The sequence below is a fragment of the Falco biarmicus genome, chromosome 11, assembly GCF_023638135.1.
Source record: "Falco biarmicus isolate bFalBia1 chromosome 11, bFalBia1.pri, whole genome shotgun sequence".
Classification (NCBI taxonomy): Eukaryota; Metazoa; Chordata; class Aves; order Falconiformes; family Falconidae; genus Falco; species Falco biarmicus.
Genome location: NC_079298.1, coordinates 9,676,888 through 9,698,830, shown reverse-complemented (window position 1 = coordinate 9,698,830; position 21,943 = coordinate 9,676,888). Strand labels below are relative to the sequence as shown.

The following is a 21,943-nucleotide window of genomic DNA, read 5'->3' as shown; positions in this document are numbered from 1 at the left end:
GTGTAAATGCAGAAATCAGATTTTAAAAGTGCATAGTACCTTTGCCTTTTTTTATTTTTTAAAAAAAGAAAGTTTTCAGATATGCAAAAGGGTTGTTTTTATTTTTGCATGAAAAGGCCAGTGTATACACACTTATATTTTGCTTCTGAAATGTTTAAGTTGACATAATTAGGAAACAGTAAAACTGGTTGAAATGAGACAGGATGAACTGCTCTTTCTTTACATTTGATATTCAGCTCTCATGGTGAACTCAGGGCTTATTTCATATGTGCTTATTTTAAACGCTTGCCATTAAAAGAATGCAAAGGTAACGGGCTGCAAAGTGGTTGTAATTTGGTGCAATCTTTAACTTGATTGAAATTTAGTTAGGCTTACATATATTTATATATGAGGATCTTACGTGGTTTCTTGTCTGTATTACAGAAATACTGCAGTTGAAGTGATGATGGAATAATTGTTTGGGTTAAGAAAGCATTACATATCATTATTAATGTCACCTGAACAATAACCCTCAGGAAATACTATTTTTTAAAAAATAAAGAAAATAGTAGTATTTAGAACAAATAAGAAATCATTAGGGCATTGTTTTTCAGAATTTTGAGATTGCAATTGCTAGTGTAAGATCACACCTACATGCAAGTGTTTGTTTTAGTGCACAAGCCATGCTCATGTTTTGTGATTTTGCTTCTCTGGAGGAAGCCTCAAGACTGTCCTCCTGCCCAGGACCGAGGAATTGTTAGAGCTGGTGCAGGTGAGAAGCACTAGCAATGCAACTGCATCTCTGCAGCAGGTTGTCCTCCCAGGGGTTTTGCACCGAGTTCCCCCTCAGCAGCCAGCATCCATAAAATGCAGTTCCTGATTTCTCTCTAGTGTTGTGATGCTGGAGTTTGTAATCATGTAAATATGAGCTTTTATATATTTATATAAATGGAGCAAGATTTTCTTGTAGTACCAACATTATTCAGCTTTTTAAAATGTCTCGTTTGACATGTTGAATGCTTAAAACATTTTGATACATCACTGTTCACTTAAGTCTCAGCTGAGGAATAGCTTGTTATATATGATGAGATTAAATAACTGTAGTTGCTAATATAGAAGAATTGCCCTGGTGCAAATAAAGATGACCTGTTTGAATTAATATGTGCCATAGCAATCTCTTACATGAAGAAAACTTGTGCATTTAAACACAGTTCATTCTAGAAAGTGCTCATGCTTTTTCTAAGACTGAATTTCCCAAATGGTTAATTCTAAAGAGGCAGGAATTTATTAACCCATTGTCATTTATGCCAAATATATTTTAAAACCACCACAGTATAGTATCAGGACAGCATACATTTGTGTCTTGTACATAATACTGCTTCATCAGGATTAGTAGGAAAGGCACCCTGGGCAAGTATTAGTCACTATGGCTTTAATGGGAAAATACTGATAATTTACCTCCTTATTTTGTATGTTTAGAGCTTTACAGATATTCTCTTGTCTGAATTCATCAGCTGATCACATATTTTTTTGAATAACTTTTAAGTTGTTTCCCCTTTGGTTTCAGGTTTTTTGCGCAGCATGCTGTAGCCTGAAGTGCAAGTTGCTGTACATGGATCGAAAGGAAGCTAGAGTATGTGTTATCTGCCATTCAGTACTAATGAATGGTAAGTGGAAAGAGAATCTGAGATGCAGTGCTTTACTGGCTTTCTGTTGACCTGCAGTGATGCTATTGAAAAAAAAAATCAAAATACTTTATTTGTATGGGTAAGTATTCTAAAAGAGCAAAGGCCCTTGGGAGATGAGTGTGGAATCCCTGTGGAGAGTGGGGATTCCTAAACTAAATACGAGTACCAAAAGGCAAAAACTGGTAAGCTTGCAGTGAGTTTGAAAGCTTTCATTTGTGAGTGCCATACCAGGATTGCAGAAATGGTGATTTTTGGTGGGTGTTTTGTTTTTAATTCAGGAGCCTCCTCTCTGTCCTTTGATGCCTGACTAGATAACCTGTTACACTTTTGTATGGAGTGCCAAAGAGAAGAGTCATGAGTGCAGTTGTGCCTCTTCTGGATTATGCACTACAGGAAATCAAGAAAGTAATATTTATCCACAAATTAATCCAGCTCTTCTAACTCAACTCCTTGATGCTGGAATAGGAGGTCTAGTCGAAAAACCTGTCCACAAATCTGGACAGCTGAGTTTGGATTGTTGCTTTGGGCATGTTGCTGGAGTCTGCCAAACCCAGGATTGCGCTGTGACTAGAAGTCTGTTGTGAACATGGGATATGAGAGAGGTCACACGTAGTTAAGAGGTTAACAAGTAGAACAAACGAGAAGTTATATTACCTCTGCTTGGAGTAAGGAAAGACTGTGTTTTAACCGAAGGGCCATGGAATCTGTTTTGTATTTTGCCCCTTTAGAGTATTAACACTTTAGATATGTGTTATAAATATGGGCAAACAGACTATTCTTCCCTCTGCACCTTGAGGCCTCTGAAATTTCAAGAACATCCTGTGCTGGCAGTTACCTTTGGGTGATTATGCTGTCCAGTTGACTTATGTCCATGACACTGAGGCAGCTGTTGCTGAAAGACTCAATGTTCAGTTTTTATGTCTTGAATTAAGAAGGTAGAAAAATTGGATTATGTTGAGAGGGGATTCATGCGAGTGCTTAAATCATGAGAAAACCTGTCTCATCATGAGAAATTCCTGGCACTCTGGTTTATTAATGGAAAGATGAATAAGTGACTTGATTTCAGGGTGTAAATATGTATCTTGATAACTGAAACTTTATCACAGAAGTTACTTCAATTGTAGAGGAAGGTTTGACCAGTACACTCTAACATGTAGTAGGTAGAATGAGAAGTCAGTGTAAACTTTTAACTGTTAGGATAACTAACTGCCCTGATAATTACTCAACAGTTATCACGGAATCTCTGTTGCTGCAAATGTTTAGTCACACTTCGGAGACCTTAATAAAAGATTGCTGCTGTAGTTTTAAACAAGAATTAGTTAGGAAAATTCTGTTTTATGTCAGTGTTCAGATAAGGTAATTTTAATGGTATCTTTACATGTTACTGTATAGTAGGTTATTTGGACTGCTGTTTTCAGAAAGATCTGTTAATTTGTTCAGCATCTAGCTAAACTTAGAAGCTCATAGCTTCATTTTTTCTCCAGGTAAGTTCAGTACTGTGCAGGTTCAGTTGAAAGTAACTGAGTGCTTAGTCTTGAGGTGAGCATCCAAAATTAGTAGACAGTTTCTGTTATTAAACAGGAATAATTTTTCTGTTTCAAAAATATTAAAGATTAATCAGTGTGCAGTGATAGGTTTTAATTATTAATGATTCTTTACTGTAGGCCAAATGTGTAAGGTGACAGGAAATTGTAGGTTGTAATGTTTAGAAATTAAAACAGAGTCCTGATGATGACGTTGAAGGGGTGCTAAAATCTTACATTTTGAGATGGAGAATTGCACACATTTCAAGGTGTACAAGAACAAGGAGTTACACATACACCTGGCAAAAGACAGCTGGCTCCTTTCGGTGGTGAGTAGGATTTGTTTCCATCTGGGGGAAGGGAAGAATCTGAAAATATTTCAGTGGAATCCAGAAGCGTTCTTGTAAAAAGGCAGAATAAAATTGATCATATTATAATGATTTCCTTTTAAAAGCCTTTCTGTCCTGTTGCCAGGACAGATACAGATTAATGGCAGTGAACAGTGACACCGCTGCTTGGTTTATTACAGGGAGAATGCTGTCTGCATACTTAGGTGTACTTGCCCTGGGCTACCTCTCTGTTTCTATCCCTGCTGCAGTGCTTTGTGATGATGCTTTTGGTTACTGGTTAGTTAACCTGTAGCCCGATCGTATCTGATCCCTCCTGATCCTTGCAGTTTCTTTGTCGGTACAGATTTGGGGTTTTTTCCACTCAGTGCAGCAGGTTAAGCATTAATCTTTGTACCATCTTGGAACCAGGGGTAGGAATTGCACTTACTTCATTTGCTTGCTTGCTCTCTGGTTTGTTTCATTGGGGTGTGGGGGGAGGGTTGTATGTTTTCTGGCACTTTTCCATGGTCAGGCTATGTGTTTAATAAGTTTCCAACACTATTTTTACTGTATTTTCAATTGGTAGGTATGCTGAGTTGGCACTTCGCTTGATTTAGAGAAGGCTTTAAAAATGTTCTTTTACCATGCTAAGACTTTTCTAATAAAGGGATCCTAGAGATGTAACTTTTCTTTGCGTGTTTTTCACACTTCCATCTTTCAGGACCTATACTCTAAAGGAATACAGAGTTGCTGTTAAAAATACTTCAATTTAATTAATCTTCTCAAATGGAAATGTCAATACTTTTTTCATTGGCAGGCATTTTACTCTATTGGTTTTACAGGTTGATGCGAGGAAGCAGAAGGGGTTTATGTTCGGCTGTGTTCTGTTTGAGTTCTTTTGGTCTTGTTATTTTTTTGCTTTGGTTTTCTGACAATTCATAGCCAAAGGAACCCAAAGATATGCATGATTTATTTAGGCTTTATAGCTGCTCTGAGAGCTTAGGTGACATGATATTTATGCTTGACTAGAGGAGTGCATTTATTTGTAACATACTAATATTGTTGAAGGTGCAAGCATACATATGAATTTTCTGGTACCTTTCATAGCTACAAGTCTTCCTTAGAGATGAAAAAGTAGTAGTACTTTAGGGTTGCAGTCTGTTTCACTAGCCGGAGGAGAGATTTCCCTGTGATGGATGTTGTTGACAAAGACATTATATGTGTGGTTGTTTGGGCAATTGAATTAAGGCTCAAGTCATGCCTTCAGAGTTAGTAGTATTAGGTTTTTTTTAATGGTTAAGGATATAAGTTGTTGATCTGTACTGGTCTGCCCTGGATATAAACAAAGGCAAGGTGCTTTTTCTCATATACAAAAGATGAATCTGTTCAAGTGTCCTGTGGATAGTAAAACTTGTAATAGGAATGTTCGTCTGTCCATACAGTGTGATAAATGTACATGGATATAAGAATTGAGTGTTACCAGTTAAATATTAGAAGATGAAACAAAATGAAGCATGAGGAACTAAGCAACATTCTGGTCCAAGTGTACTGTTGTAATTTTCAGAAAATATTTCTGTACAAACTGATATTTTTATTGCACAGAACCAGTGCTGTTTCGTTTCCTGCTATGGATTTTCTTGCTTAATTACAGTCTCCTGGGCTTTTAAATAAAGGAAGAGAGATGGTCTTTGGAAGGTGGCAGGGTCCATACCTACTGTAGCTGAGAACTTAACACAGTATTCTGGACTGTTCGATACCTTCCTCTGTGTTCATGTTTCTTGTTCTTTGTTTGCTTTAGCTCAAGCCTGGGAGAACATGATGAGTGCCTCAAGCCAGAGTCCTAACCCTAACAATCCCGCTGAATACTGTTCTACTATCCCTCCTTTGCAGCAGGCTCAGGCCTCGGGCGCCCTGAGCTCTCCGCCTCCCACTGTCATGGTACCTGTGGGAGTTCTAAAGCATCCTGGAGCAGAAGGTAAGAGTACTTCTTTTTCTTTAAGTTTACCTGTAGTAGGAATTTGGAAGTAATATCTGCACTTCATCCATTCCAAATACTCTAGCTAATGCCAATTGTGATATTTCTGCCCTCAGTAGGGACATCAGGATTTTAAGAACAAGTAAACTATTCTCAGCAGGTGTGTTTAGACATGATGCTGCCTTAGGAAATGCACTAGATGATGTCTTAAGTCTCTTCCAGTCCATGTTTTGCTCTATTTTTTTTTTTCATTTTGCTTTTCTGTACTCAAATTTTCCAGTCGATGTTGCTGTGAGATCTTAAATCCTATTTTGTAAAATGTTCTCTCTAGTGGCTCAACCTAGAGAGCAAAGGCGTGTTTGGTTTGCTGATGGGATATTACCCAATGGAGAAGTTGCCGATGCAACAAAACTGACAGTGGCTGGAACAACTTCTACAGGAACCTTAGCAGTGTCACATGATCCATCAAAGCCCGTGACCAACAACACTTCATCAGCAGAAGTAAGCAAGTGTTATCACTGCTCAAAATATCGTCTTTGCTTTGGTCATGAGTTGTATATTAGCTTCGATGGAGGTATCAGTAAGACTGATCCATGAAATCAGTTGAGGCTCATCTTAGTATGTTGTGTGGCAAGTGTCCTCATTTATTTTAATGTTTGCAGAATGCTGAAACAACCATGTATTTTGAACTGAAATCAACTATTACGAGGCAGAGCACTAAGCAATGTTTGAAGTCTGTGTGCTAGGGGGCTTCCAAGTGTTTGGCTTTAGAGCCTGTGTATGAAGGATATTTGTGTAATGCATGTTTTAAAAAAGCTGAGTGGTGATCAGTAAAGAGTTTGAAAGAATGTCATAGCATGAAGCATAAAAATACTTTGCTTGACACTTCTCATAAAATGAGGTATGCAGGAAAGCGCAGGCATAATCTAACAATGTTAAATCCACCGTTCTCCATGCGAGTGGAATTGAGGCTTTGCAAAAAGTTCAGATGGGCATAGGTAGATTTAGATTTTGTAAAGAAATGGGTATGTGTGGTGCTAAAGAAGGGAGGTGCAGTCTCTGTCTAAGCAGACTTTTTAGTAGTAGTTCATCTACAGGAGTTGTCACATGATCATCTGTTGTTAAAGAGCCAAATTACTTGGTACTTCTAGTTCTCCAGCAGACGCAGGCTCCTTCACCTACATGTAGTAATATAGTCAGTGAGTTCTTGTATTTTTATTATTATTACTTTTGTAATGTTGTCCTTTCTTCTTGTTTTCTTCTTGTAGACTGATAATGCTTCTGTATTCTCGGGAAATATAACTCAGGTTGGCAGTCCTGTTGGCAGTGCAATGAACCTAATTCCTGAAGATGGTCTTCCTCCAATTCTCATCTCCACTGGAGTAAAAGGAGGTGAGGGTATAATTTGGCAGCTAGCTTTTTGCTTACCAGTTACAATTAACGTAATAGTTACTGTGTATATTTTAAAAATAAGATGCTGGCAATATGCTGAGTGTTTGAAGAAATTCACAGTAAGTACTCGTGGCTAAATGTTGTGACACTCATTTGCACCATTGATCCTTATTAGCATCCAGGAAGGACCCCATCTTGCAATGAAATTACTATGAGAAGTGAAACACGAAGCAAAAAGAAAATTAACTTCAGTCCAGAAATATGTGCTAATTTCTTCACTAATCGGACTGTGGGGAATGTTTGACACAGAGATACATTTTAATTAGCCTTATGAATATTCATGCTTCCCTTCTCTGAAATTCTCTTGGAACATCCGCTCTGTCTGAGGCATCCCCAAGCACTGCATTCAACAGCACTATTGCACATCGTGGCCCACCATGAAGCTTTCAGTAATTGTGATGTCCCCTTCCAGAGTATCCAAATGGAGAAGGATTCAGAAAATTAAAAACTAATTTGTAAAAGATTAAAAAAATGTATATATTTGTTTATCTGACAATTGCTTTCCACAGTCTGATTCGTTACAACCTTTAATATGTTCCTGGGATTAATGTATGTTTTCATCTTTGATTTTTTTTTTTTAATTCCTATTAAAGGTTTTGCTGGTACAGTGCATTTCTGATGTTAAGCTGGAAGTAACGTTTTATTGCAGGATAGCGTCAAAACCAAAATGTGAGCAGCTTTTAATTTCAAAACAAGTCTGTTCCATCCTGTGTTAGCTGTTCATATGGGTGCCTGATTATTCAGTCTCCTCCACAAAAAAGGAGTGAAACAACAGTATACTTTTTCAGCTTCGATATAGATAACCTCACATAAATTGTTTTGTGTGCTAAGCTGATGTTGTTTCATATGTATGCTGTCACACACTGAATTTTCTTTGCAGCATTTTACTTCTGATATTCTAATTCTATTTAAAAAGATTCCAAAAACATTTTACACGTTAGAAAGCAAAATTACCTTTCTTTCTAGATTGATTTTAACTGGAAAGGTAATAGATTTCTTTCAAAATCTGTTTTCATCAGTGTAACTGTTTTTTGTTAAAGTTTAAATGCAGTGTAGGTTATAATCACATGGATGAAAAATTTTGATTTGCTAGTCATCTGAATCTAATCATAGAGGGACACTATAGATGCTTTTGAAGTTTCACGTTGGGATCCATTGTGCGCTGGATTTAGACCTTCTGTGTTTGTTTAAAAATGTTGCTTTACATAGTGTTACCCTCTTTGTTATCTTCTGGTAGCTAATGCACACAAAATGTTAAGTTATGTGACATAAAGATAGACCAGGTGTTGAGGTTTGTAGTCCAGGACCAGTGCTCTCTTCCTTTACTGTGATACAAAGAACAATCGTTAACTTCTTTGTCATTTGGGATTTCAGTTGACACATTTCTCAATTGGATTTCTATTTTCTCCTCCAGTTGATACTGAAAAAAATCTGATTTATGAAACAAGCTGCACTTTTCTAATGGCTATACCGCAGTTATGCACATAAACGCTATTGAAGTTTGAAAATACCAGCCTAGGAAACAATCAATCAAACCAGTGATACTTAAATAAGGTTTTTCTTAAAGGTCAAAAAAGCAAAAAGCATCAGAATTGGGGTTATCAGATTATAATGTAGAGTGCTGTACCAGTAAGTTAAGCACCTCATCGTGTGTTTACTTGTTTCTTTTGTAGACTATGCTGTAGAAGAGAGACCTTCTCAGATCTCTGTCATGCAGCAGCTGGAGGATGGTGGCCCTGACCCTCTTGTATTTGTTTTAAATGCTAATTTGCTGTCCATGGTAAAAATAGTAAATTGTAAGTTTTTATTATTAAATAAGGCTTGGGATATGAGAGGGAAAATGTTATATATATTATTAGTAAGAACAGCAGCGTTTTTATTTGGTGGGATAGTCTCTGAAAATGCACGTGTATTGAAAACTTTGTACTTAGTCATATTAAGTTAAATTACAAAAGGCTCTTTTCCAGTGGCTTAGACATCGATACAGATGATTTTGTGTAGAAAATACAAACTAGACTGGTAGAGCCTCCAGTCTCAGGACTGGAGATCAGTGTCTCCTGTCCAACTTGGTAGGGCAAAGTATTTTATCACTTATTCTTGCTTTGGTTGCTTAACTCATTTCCCTGTCATCCCATTCTGGAAAAGCAGATAGGATCCCATAGTAATTCACACGTTCCTTTCCACTCTGCCCCTCTTGTATCATTTTCTATACTCTGTGTGTGTGTACACATGCTGAGGAAGGGAGGAATGAATGGGGAGGTGTGCAGATGGCTTCTCGTGGTAGTACCTCAGGTGATCTCTGCTGGCTAAGAAAACATTTGAGAAACTGAGGAGGGTTTTGCAGTAAATTGTTTTGGTTCTATGAAAAGTTCATACAATAAATTAAGATGTTGTTTATAAACAGTTCAGCATCTGGTTAGATAGCAGTATAATTTTTTACATATAAAAATGTCATCAGTATGCATATATATACATATTAGATGAAAGATTTTATTTTGATAACTTGGTATTCTCAGCAAATTAATTGTGAAGTTATGTGAACATTCATGTGCAACAGAACAACACAGTGATGTCTTCTGAAAACATCTGACATCCAGCTATCGATCTTAAGAGAGACATATTACTGTCTAAAACTGGTTTAGCCGTCAGGATCGTGATATACACAGCCAACAGCCTGGCCTTTTCCCAGGTTCCTTCATTCCCATTTAAATCCTGTCCTTTAATTTGGATACAGAAACTGCTAAAAGTCTGCTTTGTGGTGTTAATCCCAAGATCTGACTGGGAGCTCTAATGCTCTTGCTTTTCCTTAGCTGTAAACTGGGAATTATTGAGCTTCTTTTGTTTTGGATGTGCTTGCTTGTGAAGTAACAGATATAGAACCTAATTTGTCTGTGGGACAGATATCACAACGAAGCATGCTGTAAAACTGATTCTTGAAAGAGTTATCTTCCTATAGTGAAATTTAGGCATATTTTATGGCAATCTGATCTTATGTTCTGATACATGTTTTCCTCTCTGCAGATGTGAACAGGAAGTGCTGGTGCTTCACTACAAAAGGCATGCATGCAGTGGGGCAGTCGGAGATAGTCATTCTCTTGCAGTGTTTGCCTGATGAGAAATGTTTGCCTAAGGATATCTTTAACCATTTTGTGCAACTTTACCGGGATGCCTTAGCAGGTAGGAATGCTCTCTGTTAAAAATGGTTTGAACAGATAATCGTACTGGGTCAGATACGCAGATTTTTGTCATTTGGCAAAAGGCTATTTTTGTATTAAAGAATATAAAAAGAGAATAAGGATCAAAGCTGATAGGGGGCTGAGTTCTTACTGGTTATTCATATCCAGTGTTATATTCTTCTCACCAAATAGAAGTATTAATGAGGTGCTGGTAACCTGGGGAGCTGCTCCAGAGATCTTCCAGCCTTCCTCTGGATGCCAGCAGAACAAAAAAGTTTGGGCTATAAACAGACATGTACAGCAGTGGAGCAGGAGGACTCAGCCTTTGCTGAGTGTCTGCTCTGGCTGCTTCTGTTAGGCACTGGGGTAGGAGTTTGAATACGGCTAATGTATCTGAAATTAGTGCTGTACTTCATTTAGCAGTAAGTGTAGTAGGATGCTCCGCAGGGCTCATGAGTACGCTAATGAAATTGCTGCTAATAATATTTTTTTTTCCCAGCTTGAAGTCAGGGTAGCTTTTTTAAAGATGCAGAAAGAAAACTTTGAGAATCCTTGTGGGATAGTATGTTAGATATCCCCAAACCAGGTAGTTCAGAAATTTGATTTCCACAATGTATGTGTCTATTGCCACATTACGGAGATAGTATTTAGATTCAAAAGTAATACAAATATGTATGCATATGTGTGTCTGGAATGAATTGCAGGGCATTGCAGGAATTCTCCCTGAATTTTGAATTTTAGTATCTCAGTTGCAACATTGTATTATGTAAACCTTTACACATTTTACATTTGCTAAGTAAATGGGCTTCCACTTTTAGCTATTGTTGGACCCTAGAATTCAAAAATTATTGCATAAGGAAAAATGCAAGTATTTGGTTCCACTGATTAGGAAATAAAGCTAGTTTTCCAGAGGTGAAATTGGATCACATTAAAGTTATGTACTGAAAATACATTTACAAAGGGTTCTGCATATCATTTGCAATGCCTTTGGAGTGACTGAATCCAACGCTAATAAAATAATGAAAAAGATCTTCATTTCCTAAAATGTCTTGATACAACAAAGGTCAGCTTGTTCAGAGAGGTTGCCAGGTTCAGAATGCACTATTATTCCATGTCATAATGGATCTCATGTGCACTGCAAACAAATACCTTTCTGAATCTCACTTCCTTTGCAATGCTTTATCTTCTAATTATGATGTTATTCAGAGAGAGAGATATGAAAAATTGCATGTGTGTGTATATCTATGTATATTGCACATATAAATCCAGCTTGGTGTGTATATTGCAATGAAGTTCTGTATAATTACACTACAGAAATGCATAATTTATAACTCCTACATAATGTATTTGGAATTCTTTTTTTAGTGCTCTAGTGGTAGTAATTTGATATCCTACAATTGCACTGGTGCAAAGAGCTGCTTACTATCATACAATTCTTAATCAGAAACCAAATTTCACTGTGTCGTGGTTTAACCCCAGCCAGCAACTAAGTACCACACAGCCACTCGCTCACTCCCTGCCCCACCCTGGTGGGATGAGCAGAATGAGAAAAAATTAAAACCCATGTTTGAGATAATTGAAATAAAGTTAAAAAAATTAAATAATAACAGCAACAACAATAATAATTGTAATAAGGAGGAGAGGGAGAGAGAGGAATAAAACCCAAGGGAAAAAAACCCAAGCGATGCACAGTACAGTTGCTCACCACCTGCTGACCGATGCCCAGCCACCCCCTGAATAGTGATTGGCGGCTCCCAGCCAGCTCCCCCCCAGTTTATATACCGAGCGTGGTGTTCTATGATCTGGAATATCCCTTCGGCCAGTTGGGGTCAGCTGTGGCCCCTCCAGCCCTCTCACTGTCAGGGCACGAGAAGCTGAAAAGTCCTTGACTTAGTATAAACACTGCTTAGCAATAATGAACAACATCAGTATGTTATCAACATTATTCTCATACTAAATCAAAACCACAGCATTGTACCAGCTACTAGGAAGAAAATTAACTCTATCCCAGCCAAAACCAGGACACATTGTTTAAGCATTCAACTGTGTAATGTTCTTTTGGTAGGATTTGCTCTGTGTTGTGTATCAGACGTGTAGTAGAAGTAGATAGACACTTTGAGTTGCTACGTAATACCAAACCACATTGAAGTTTTTGTAGACCGTAGCACCTTGTTAAATTCCCATAGCATTTTGTAATGCTGTTTCTGAGTATCCATCCTTTTTTCTTTCCTAGTCATGTGTGTTTGAGAGGGAGAAGTATATATTAGCATATTTGCAACTCCGGCTGTTTTAAATGTTATTCAGCCAGAGAGACAGGATATGATGCTGTAGGGGTTTCAGTTTGGTGGTTCTAATCCCTTGGGAGTGTTAGCAGTTTGCATGCTGTTGTAGATGGAGCCATGCTTCCCAAGTTGTTCATTTCAGAGGTACTGCACCTCTCCTGGTGATTAGGTGATAGACATTGAGAGTGAACGAGAATTCGCATTGGAAGTTAGAGACTATTTAAAACCCTGCTTCACAGTTTTATTTTTCGTTATATAATATGTTGTTTTAAATGTATTTTGCCATCAGGAAACTGAAATAACTCTGTGGATGTTTTTATTTATCTCCTTTAGTAAATGTTTTCCTAAAAACAGTCATAAAATAAAAAGACACATATAGTATTTTTTATTGGAATGGAAACAAGAATTACTGTTAGTGTTGTTGATTTTGCTTTGGAGTGATTTCAGGTTTCTTGGTTTTGTTTTCAGCTGAAAAACGCAGCATTCCCCTTTTGTTTATTTAATTAAAGCCCATATCTACAGAAAATTGTTTTTTCATGAGTCACATTTATTTGCTAGCTTTTCTTGCTTAAGTTTGAATTCTGCATTCAAGCCTAGAAACACAAACTTGTATGTACTTGTACCTCTTCCCAGATGGTTCTGCTTTCTTCAGACTAACTTATTTCTTGGAGATGAGTCCTGCCCTCAGCGCTAGGTATTGCTGTCAGCCATTTGCAGAGTATGGTTCTAGCACGTGCAAGGCATGACAGCAGAGCCGAGGCCTCAGGCTTGCAGGTAGGAGCACTTAGTCCGTACACTCAAGGCTTTGCAGTTTGTCGTTCAGATTCATGTCCCATTTCAGCGTAGCTGTCAGTCTGGTACAGCAACGCCCCGAACCTTCATTAGTTTTGTTGCAGGAGGTCCTCAAGCTAGTCTGGTGTTAGGGCTTGATAATTGTGAAACAGTGGAGAGATTTTGAAGGAAAAATGGCATTTTTCACTATAAGTTTGTATGCATGTGAGTTATAATAAATTGTAAAGTTGTTAATGAAGGCAAGTATTAATTGCTGTTCAGTTTCCATCACTGTATTTTTCCTCTGGCCCTCCCATCATCAAGCTCCCTGCTGCGCTGCTTTTCTTGTTTTGAAATTGGAAGCTAATGATTTCTGTTGTGGTTTTAGTAGTTGTACTCTTGTAGTAGTAATCCCATGATTATCCTTGTCTGCTGGCTACAAGCCTGGCAGGAGGTCTAGTGAATGGAAAAATGGGAACTTCTGTCTGTCTGAATGGGTATTTGAAGCAGTTGAATGTGTTAATACAGAGCTGCCAGATATGCCCTAGCGCATCAACTTTTTGGTGGAACACAATAAATGCTACTGTTACTTTTGCAGGGAAAATGCAAATCTGGCAACAGCTTGAAATGGCTTTGTGATCACCCTGGTTTTGGAGATACTCTGGGTGAGGGTGGATTTATCCCAGTCAGTTTTGTGTATTTCTTACCCAGCCTGGTTTTAGTTAAATAAGGTGGTAGCTAATACAGAGTAGATCTATGAAGAAGCCCATGTAGATGCTTTGAACAAAGAACAGGTTAACTAGGTGAATAATACACCTCTGCAACTGTAATGTGGTACGATGGGTACAAAATCAAACATCCTATAAGATGTGAGAGTGATCGTTTGGAAGACTGCCAGAGACTAGTCTGGGGAAGTTTTGGGTGCTGGTAACTGCTACACTCACAGTGACAGTAAGTGAAGTGTTATGCCCCTTGCCAATATGAATAAGTTCTTTTCAGATTACTTGCTGATGTGTTTCAGTAAAAAAATGCTGAGTATGGTCAGAACTTTGAATGTTGAGTTTCATATGTTTTTTTCTCAGTGTTGGCATCTCTACAGATGTGTTGTGCCACCATGTTATATTCATGTTCTTGTCTCTTCTGTGGCTCTTTGTGGCTCTTGGTGTGGTAGTGACTGGGTTTGTATTGCTTTTCTGAAGACTGTGTGCTCATTTGCTCTTGAAGAAAATCCATCTGGCAAGATTGCTCCCAGCTGAATATTGCTTTGCATCTCTTGCAACAGAACCGAAATGCTTGGGTTTTCAGGATGCTGGCATGGGGTTGGGTACTTGGCAGTTCTTGGTTGTTAGCGATGGCAGTGGAATGAGGCTGGGCAGATGCAGCTAACTTCCCCAAGCCACGTATGTATGCCTTCCCTGAGACTGGGTGCTAATACCAGCTTCTTGCCCTGGGATTAACCAAAAGATATGAAGCATAAAATTAGGAATTTATCCTCACTGGTTTTGGCAAAAGCACCTAGCTGGCTTTGCCACATATTGAGGGCAATAAACAAATGTAGGAATCTTCCTTTTCTTTACTTTTCCGGGTATGAACTATTTTATTTAAGTCCAGAACAGATTACCAAACTGATACACAAAGTACATTGTTCATCAGAGGAAGATACTTAAGTGAAGAATTCAAAACAGCATGGATCATGACTGAAGAGAAATTCACGTCAGTGGATAAAAGGATTTTTTTAAAGGGCTTTATAGAGCTGTTTAGGATTTAAAGTCAAGGGTAAGCCAGCATAATTGAGAAGAAAATAAGTATTGACCTCCTGCAGAGCTGCTTTAGATGCATCATGCACACTTAAGGCACTTCCTAAATAATGTCAAATGTCTGATGGCAAGTGCAGGAAATTAGTATAAGGAAAGGCACCTTTTTGTTCGCTGTGAGACTACCTCTTTAAAAAGAAAGCTGTGATATTTTGTAAATTACATTACATGCTTTCTTTGGAAGGTTTTTCTGACAGCTAAACTTTCTCTATAGGCTTCTGAAACACAGTTCTATGCTTAAAATGTGTAATGGTGCAGTGGGTTGGGTTTGACTATGTCACGCTGGTAATAGCAACTTATGAGTGGGGCCTTGGCTTGGAACCTTCAAAGATGTGGCAGGAGGGGCTAACAACCCCTGATCAGTGCAGAAATGTTTGTGGGACAAGCCCAAAGCCCAGAGAGGCTTTTTAACTTCTGTTTGCTGGTTGAAAAAGGCACTGGAGAGGAGTGCAGGAAAACACATGCTTGATTCTCCTCATGCTCTCCACATAGCAGGCTCTTGCATGCTCTTATAAATAATGAATTGCGGCACAACTACCTAATCCCCCTAGTCTGTCCTCTTAACAGTGGTAACCTATTGGAGCTTGCACTGTGTGAGCTCTTGTGTCAGGAGGAGTGATTTATAATGCTGTGGTTTATGGTAGCAAAGTGCTGAAGAGCTGAGTTGCAGATTCCACTCTGAGGTTGGTTTTTTTCATGTTTCCGTTGGCTGAAAAAAATTCTTGTTAAGGCATCCCAAGTGTGTGAGTCTTGAAGCTCCATCTCCTGAAACGGAAAAAATAAGTAGTCGTCCCCTTCTGCTGCAGCGCTTGGCAACAGTCACAAGTGGAAATGTCTGATTGCTTTGTCATCCCAGTGGGCAGTACCACACGTCTCAGAACGGTACAGTATTGTACAGCTTCACTTTGCTAGCCTCTTTCACACAGAAAATACTTCAGAAAAGGGTGCAGAATTTAATTCAGTTTAGCAGTTCACATGCTTCATACATTTGAAGGTTAGAAAGGATTATTATGGTCATGTCTCTGGAACAGAGAACCTCACCAAGTAATTTTGCTGTCGGGCCTGTTTGGGTAAGAACAGATGGGAGGGGAGAAAGGAAGTGTAGATGAAGAAGAGGAGACTAGGGAGGGTAGGTGGGAATTGCAAAAGCAAGTGAACGGAGTTGAGATAGAAAGGTGGCAGCAGCTATTTTACGTAAGTGGAAATCTTTTTCATGAACACCAATTGATACATAGGTTTGCAGTCACTAGCAAGACCCCTGAGTTGGTGCATTAGCGGTGTATGCACTGAGCCGGCAATAGTGTTACAGCACAGGCTGACGGAGAAACGTGTTTGCACGTGGGCAGGATCAATGATTCTCAGCAGCTGACAACATTTGATGTGGCTCTATTAATCATGTTAGTCCTTCAGTTTGACCAGTAGCTACTTTTCATCAAGTACACTCAGCTAAGCATTGCATAAATTGTAGCCACTGTGGGAGTTCTGGAATTTGATCGGGGTGATGGTGTCAGCTCTGGCTTGTGTGTATCTGTAAAATTACAAATCAGCTTCGCAGGGTAGCGGCCAGCTATGAATGGACCGCACCCAGCCATGGGGTGCCTGGGCTGTCGAAGCCTGACGCTTTTTAACACAGAACTTGAACTTCGTTTGTGCCAGCACCTTTATGGGTACAGAAAAAAAAATAAATCTGCTAAGGTGCTCACAAATCTGAATAGCAAGGAAACCCCTGAACGTGGAGTATAAAAGGAGCCGTTTGTTTATAGACCTGCCAGTAGCTGTGTTTCAAGCTGGAGATCCAAAGGTCATGTGAAGGCAGCAAGCAGTAGGTGGTGATGGTTGTGCCAAGGTGGTCTGGAGGGACACAAAGTAGCATGGCCACATCTCCGGAGTGGGGGCAGGAATAGCTGTGTTACTTTCACGGTGGTGCTGGTTTTAGGGAGAGTTGGTGTGACTGGGGGCTTTCGTAGAGTAACTGACAGACTTGAAAGGACTCGTTGGTTAACTTTTCCTTTGCTGGCCAAAACTATACCTGCTGTATGTATTTTTCTTGCATTTGTAAATGCTTACGTGCAATTTTTAGGCTGTTTTGCAGTATAAAAATAGACAAGGCTGAACTTGAAGATCATACTTGTATTACTGAGGATGTCAAAGTTGCACTTCTGTGACTCGTGTTTTTACTTACTTAAAACCCAATGTTTGTGTGTCCGTGTGTGTCTCCTGTGTGTAAAAGGGAAAACCCCTGCAGCTGCTGTGCAGTCGATGTGCATGTCTCCAACATGCACATCCCTGCCTTCAGTTCAAATATAAACACTCCATTCTGAGACGGTGGAGAAAGAGGAAAAACTCCTACTTAGCAGTCTCTGTCTGCAGGTGGGAAGGCCTGGGATTACTGCAGAAGCCCAGGAGGTCTGCATGAGTACCTTGAACCCCCATGGTTCCTCATGAGCAGTGTGATCAACCACACTGCGCTCTCTGAAATTACTGGTGGTTTTCTTTGAAAGCAAATCAGCACTATTAATATTCACATCTTCCTATGGAGAATTGTGATCATCTATTCTGTACGCTATTTGCATGCTGCTGTTGTCATTTGATAAAAGAAATAATGATAAAACCACATCATGGTTCTTTGCTTTAATATTAAATACTGTGTTGGATGCTATAATAATCTAATCAACATTCAGATTCATTCAGCCATTCCAGTGTAAACATTTTTGGAAATTAAGAGCATCAAAGAGTAGAACTGAGTAAAAATTAGTGATGGCTCTCCCTTGTGTCGTCTCTCGGTTGCATTTTACATGAAGTATACTAATTAAATAAACACTCTTTTGTATAATTCTTAAAATTACTCAGATCTTCAATATGGGTCTGAGCAGGCACCCCAGTGGTTTGCCCAAATGGAGGGACAACCAGTGGGCATTAATTGTTTGACCAGGTGCACATCCCTCCTTTAGTCGCAGCTGGATCTGTAAGTTTAGTTCAGTCGACAGCAGCTTCTGCAGTGGAACCCCCTTGAATATCTGGGAGACACTGAAAACAGCCTTTCTTTGGGTGCTTTTGTAGTGGTAGGGGGAGGTTGCAGGTACCACTTTAGCAGCAACGCTGGCCTGAGCTATCCTTCCTCTTCCCTGGCTATCCCTGGGATGCATCATCCCCTCCATTACGCTGTCTCTGCTACTTGAAACAGGCAGATCTTCACGAAACAGGCAGATCGCAGAAATGATTGAGGCTAGTCTCTCTCCCTGCTCCCCTGGGAGAGGTGGTAGGTCTTTGGTTGTACGTATTTTCCTGGTAACACTCTTGCAGGCATGGCTCAGTCAGTCAGGTACAGAAATGAAGGTATGCGTGCGTGTTCTTACAAAACTGACTTCCTACCAGGGATAGTCACTGAGTATGTGTCGCCAAAGGTGGATCAGCCAGAGATACCATGGCTTTGGTGGCTCTAGTCTACAGCAGTTACCCTGTAACATATTACCTGCTTTTGCACAGGAGGTAACCTGAGCCCCTGTGTGCAGCAAAGCATTGTTTCTTGTGTGATTAATAGACACAAATGCTTCAGGAAGCAAAGCGAGTTTAATATGGTTGTTCTTTTTTCCTTCTGAAAAACTTTTAAAATTCTTGGTATAATTCTCAATCCAGTGAAGTAACGAGCATTTTTGTTCATAGGTAACATTGTTGGCAACCTGGGACACTCCTTTTTCAGCCAGAGCTTCCTTGGAAGCAAAGAACATGGAGGGTTCTTGTACGTTGCAGCTACGTATCAGTCCCTGCAAGACCTGGTGCTCCCAACTCCACCATACTTGTTTGGCATCCTCATTCAGAAATGGGAGACTCCCTGGGCTAAAGTGTTCCCCATCCGGCTGATGCTGAGACTTGGAGCTGAATACAGACGTAAGTAACGTGCATTCTTTTAGCTGTGATTATTTCTGCAGGAGAATATGTTCTGGTTTAGAGCACACACACACGGAGCCCTACATTATTACCTGTCAAAGCCACACAAGCTTAAACGGGCAAGTAAAAATTGTGTTTCCTACCCACATTGCAGCCAGCTAACAGCACAGCAGTACTGAGGTTGTGATATGACCTACAGCATTTTTACAACTGTATTGGTTGATCAGAGAGATTTTTGTAGAGGCAAATCTAGTTCTGAGCAGCAGTCTGTAGTTCACTTAGTGACCTGAAAGAGAGTTATGTGCAGAAGAAGTCCTAACTACACCAGCTAAATCAGACAAGGGAAAGCTTTGAGATGCTAAAATAAAAGAATATTTTCTTTTAGGTTTTGAAGACCACGCTCGTTTTCCAGAGAATAACATTATGCATGTAGGGGCAGTTTGTTGCAAAAATTCTGTTGCAACTAGTAACAAATAGGCTGGAGAGTGTTTCAGCTGAACAAAATCTTAGCAGTTCACATGAAATTAGCAGAAAGTTAGACTAAAATCGCTTTCAAAAGACATTTGGCATCGCTAAAGCAAAGAGATTAGTGGAAGTCTGTCCACCGTGATAGGCCAAAAATTTGGTGTCTTGCTCATCTGCTGTTTTAATTGGCACATCTCATAAATCTGCATTACTATGGAAATTGTCTGCTGCTAATTTTTTTCCAAAAGTCTTCCAGAACTTTTTAACAAAACAAGTTTTAGAATATGCCTCATAGGGATTTGTAAATCTAATCTGTGATGTTTAGGGTGCATTGGGAAATTTTCATAAAATACCTTTGTTACCTGAGAGAAAAAAAGAAAATTTTCAAAATTTGCCTTCTGAGGATGAGGGAGGACATGAGGTTAAACTTATCCAAAGAAACAAGGTGTTAAAAGGTGTGCAAGTTTTCATGTGTCTCCATGAGATTTTTAAGTAGTGCATTTATTCCCATCAACATTTAGAAAAACAAAAATAGATGCTTGTATTTTGGATGTGGCATCTGTTTCTGAGCACAGAAACAAATGTTTTGATATTCACAAACACAAGTACCTGCTCTGAGTATGTTGGGAAGCTGGGGTTTGAATCATTCCTGTAGCTGTGGTCTGGATTTAGGCATATTCACTTGTGCTGTGACAGTTGTGACTGCAGGTCATTTCTTCAGGCCTCTCTTGGAAGGGGCTGCATTTGTGTCCCAGGTTTCCTTGGCTCCATCCTCTTTTCCGGTGGAGTTGTCAGATTTTGGCAATTTGTCCAGTACTGCTGGATGAGCAGCAGATCAGATGCCGGAGTCACTCGGGTTGCTAGATGTTCAGGAAACGTCTGCTGAGCATCTGCCGATCAGCCGTACAGCTCAAGCTCAGGGAATTCAGTGCATCTGGGATGTAGCTGCTGTACGTAGCCAGGGTGGCAGACGGGAAATTCAGCACTTCCTGGTGCCTCGGGGCACCGTGCACGAGCTGGGCGGCTGTATGGGGGTGTGTGGTGTGTAGGAGCTGTGATGCTTTCCAGATATCACATCAGTATGCAGAAGCTGGAGCTTATCAGGAAATCCTGGTGATGTTGTTCAAACCTGCTGAGCATTTTGCAGCCCCTCCTGACTACACTGGGAACTGTCAAGATGTGCGGCATTTTGGGAAATGGGGCAGAGTGTTTGCCTGAGGATAGTGAGGAACCTTCCTTCAAACATGCGTGTAGACAACCTTGGCATTGCACGTTACCGCATGAGTCATGTTTCAAGCACTGTTACAGCTTCTGCTGCAACATAATGTCACGCAGCCAGATCCATACACTACACTTGGAATTGCATCATAGATGTTTTACAAGTACGGCTAAGTCAGCCAAGGAATGCAGATATTTTGCATTGCTGACATACCATAAATGTCCTTCTAATTGTTTTTTTTACATAGTCCTGTAGAGAATCTGCCACATTCTTATGAAATCATGAAAACAGAAAATGAAATAATCTGTATTATCACTTGAATGTCACACTTGAATGTGCAGCCACAGTCAATGAATTTGAAATTAGCAGAATGAAATTAGCAGCCACAGAAGCTAAAGGCTTGTGATGCTATAGCGGAGAGCAGCAGGATGGTCATAAAAAAGGAAGCCATTTCCGAGAAGCAGCCTGAGAAAAACATTTAGAAAAGTTATCCTTGCAATCGGCATCCAGATCACTAGGTTCACTCTTGCAGTGTGGGACTTGTAAGCATTCCACATAATGCTTACCGTTTCTAGTGTGGCGGGCAAGGAGCCATGACACATGTGTAAGGTGCTTATAATGTTAAACCCGTCTTCCTTTTGGCTTTTCAAACTCTGGTCTTCTTTATAGTCTCTTCTTTCGTGGCTGCTTACAATGCTCAACAGAGAAGATTGCATTTGAGTCTGTTTTTGCAGAAGCTCAGTATGTAAATTTCAATCTGATCTTTTCTGTTTTATTTTATCCTAGTTTATCCATGCCCACTTTTTAGCGTCAGATTTCGTAAGCCTTTGTTTGGAGAGACGGGACACACGATTATGAACCTTCTTGCAGTAAGTGCTGAGACTGCGTATGCATGTTCCATCGGTGTGAATGGATCAGTGTGGGGAGAGCTGTACTCCTGTTGCAGATAGTAGCTGGCAGGCTTAGAAGATGACAAGAGGAAACAGTGGGCATTTGGGTGAATTTGCCTGCTGTTAGTGATATTGGATGTCAGCTTCCATCACCACAGGGAATTGTAACAAGGCACCCAAATCAGCATCCAAAACCTGGCCGCCCGAGAACGTTTGGATCTTGAAACAAGGGTGTTAGTTGCTCTGATTCCTTTCTCAGAAGTGCTAGGTCATCAGTGTGCAGTCACAGCGCTCTGATTATAGAGTGCTTCAACTGAAGCAAAGTTATTAGCTCTTCCTACTTTGCTAATATTTTCAATATAGAAAATTCTCTTTGATGCATGATTTAATTTCACTGCTAGAAAAAGTAATAACTCTAGTAATGTAACAGAACACAGCAAATTTTCTTACATACAGTGATGACATTAAAGACTGGAGGATATTAATTTTGAT

The 21,943-nt window shown here is 39.6% G+C and overlaps 1 protein-coding gene across 2 annotated transcripts in view; it reads left to right on the top strand.

Moving 5' to 3' along the window:
* Positions 1-21,943, top strand: part of ZFYVE9 (zinc finger FYVE-type containing 9) — a 61,612-nt gene that overhangs the window by 29,715 nt on the left and 9,954 nt on the right. For both annotated transcript variants that reach the window (XM_056355805.1, XM_056355804.1), the window contains exons 5-12: positions 1,547-1,646; positions 5,318-5,494; positions 5,826-5,995; positions 6,763-6,886; positions 8,620-8,742; positions 9,968-10,123; positions 18,653-18,877; positions 21,348-21,430. In XM_056355805.1, coding sequence (XP_056211780.1) covers positions 1,547-1,646; positions 5,318-5,494; positions 5,826-5,995; positions 6,763-6,886; positions 8,620-8,742; positions 9,968-10,123; positions 18,653-18,877; positions 21,348-21,430 — 1,158 coding nt within the window. The remainder of the gene's footprint in view (positions 1-1,546; positions 1,647-5,317; positions 5,495-5,825; positions 5,996-6,762; positions 6,887-8,619; positions 8,743-9,967; positions 10,124-18,652; positions 18,878-21,347; positions 21,431-21,943) is intronic.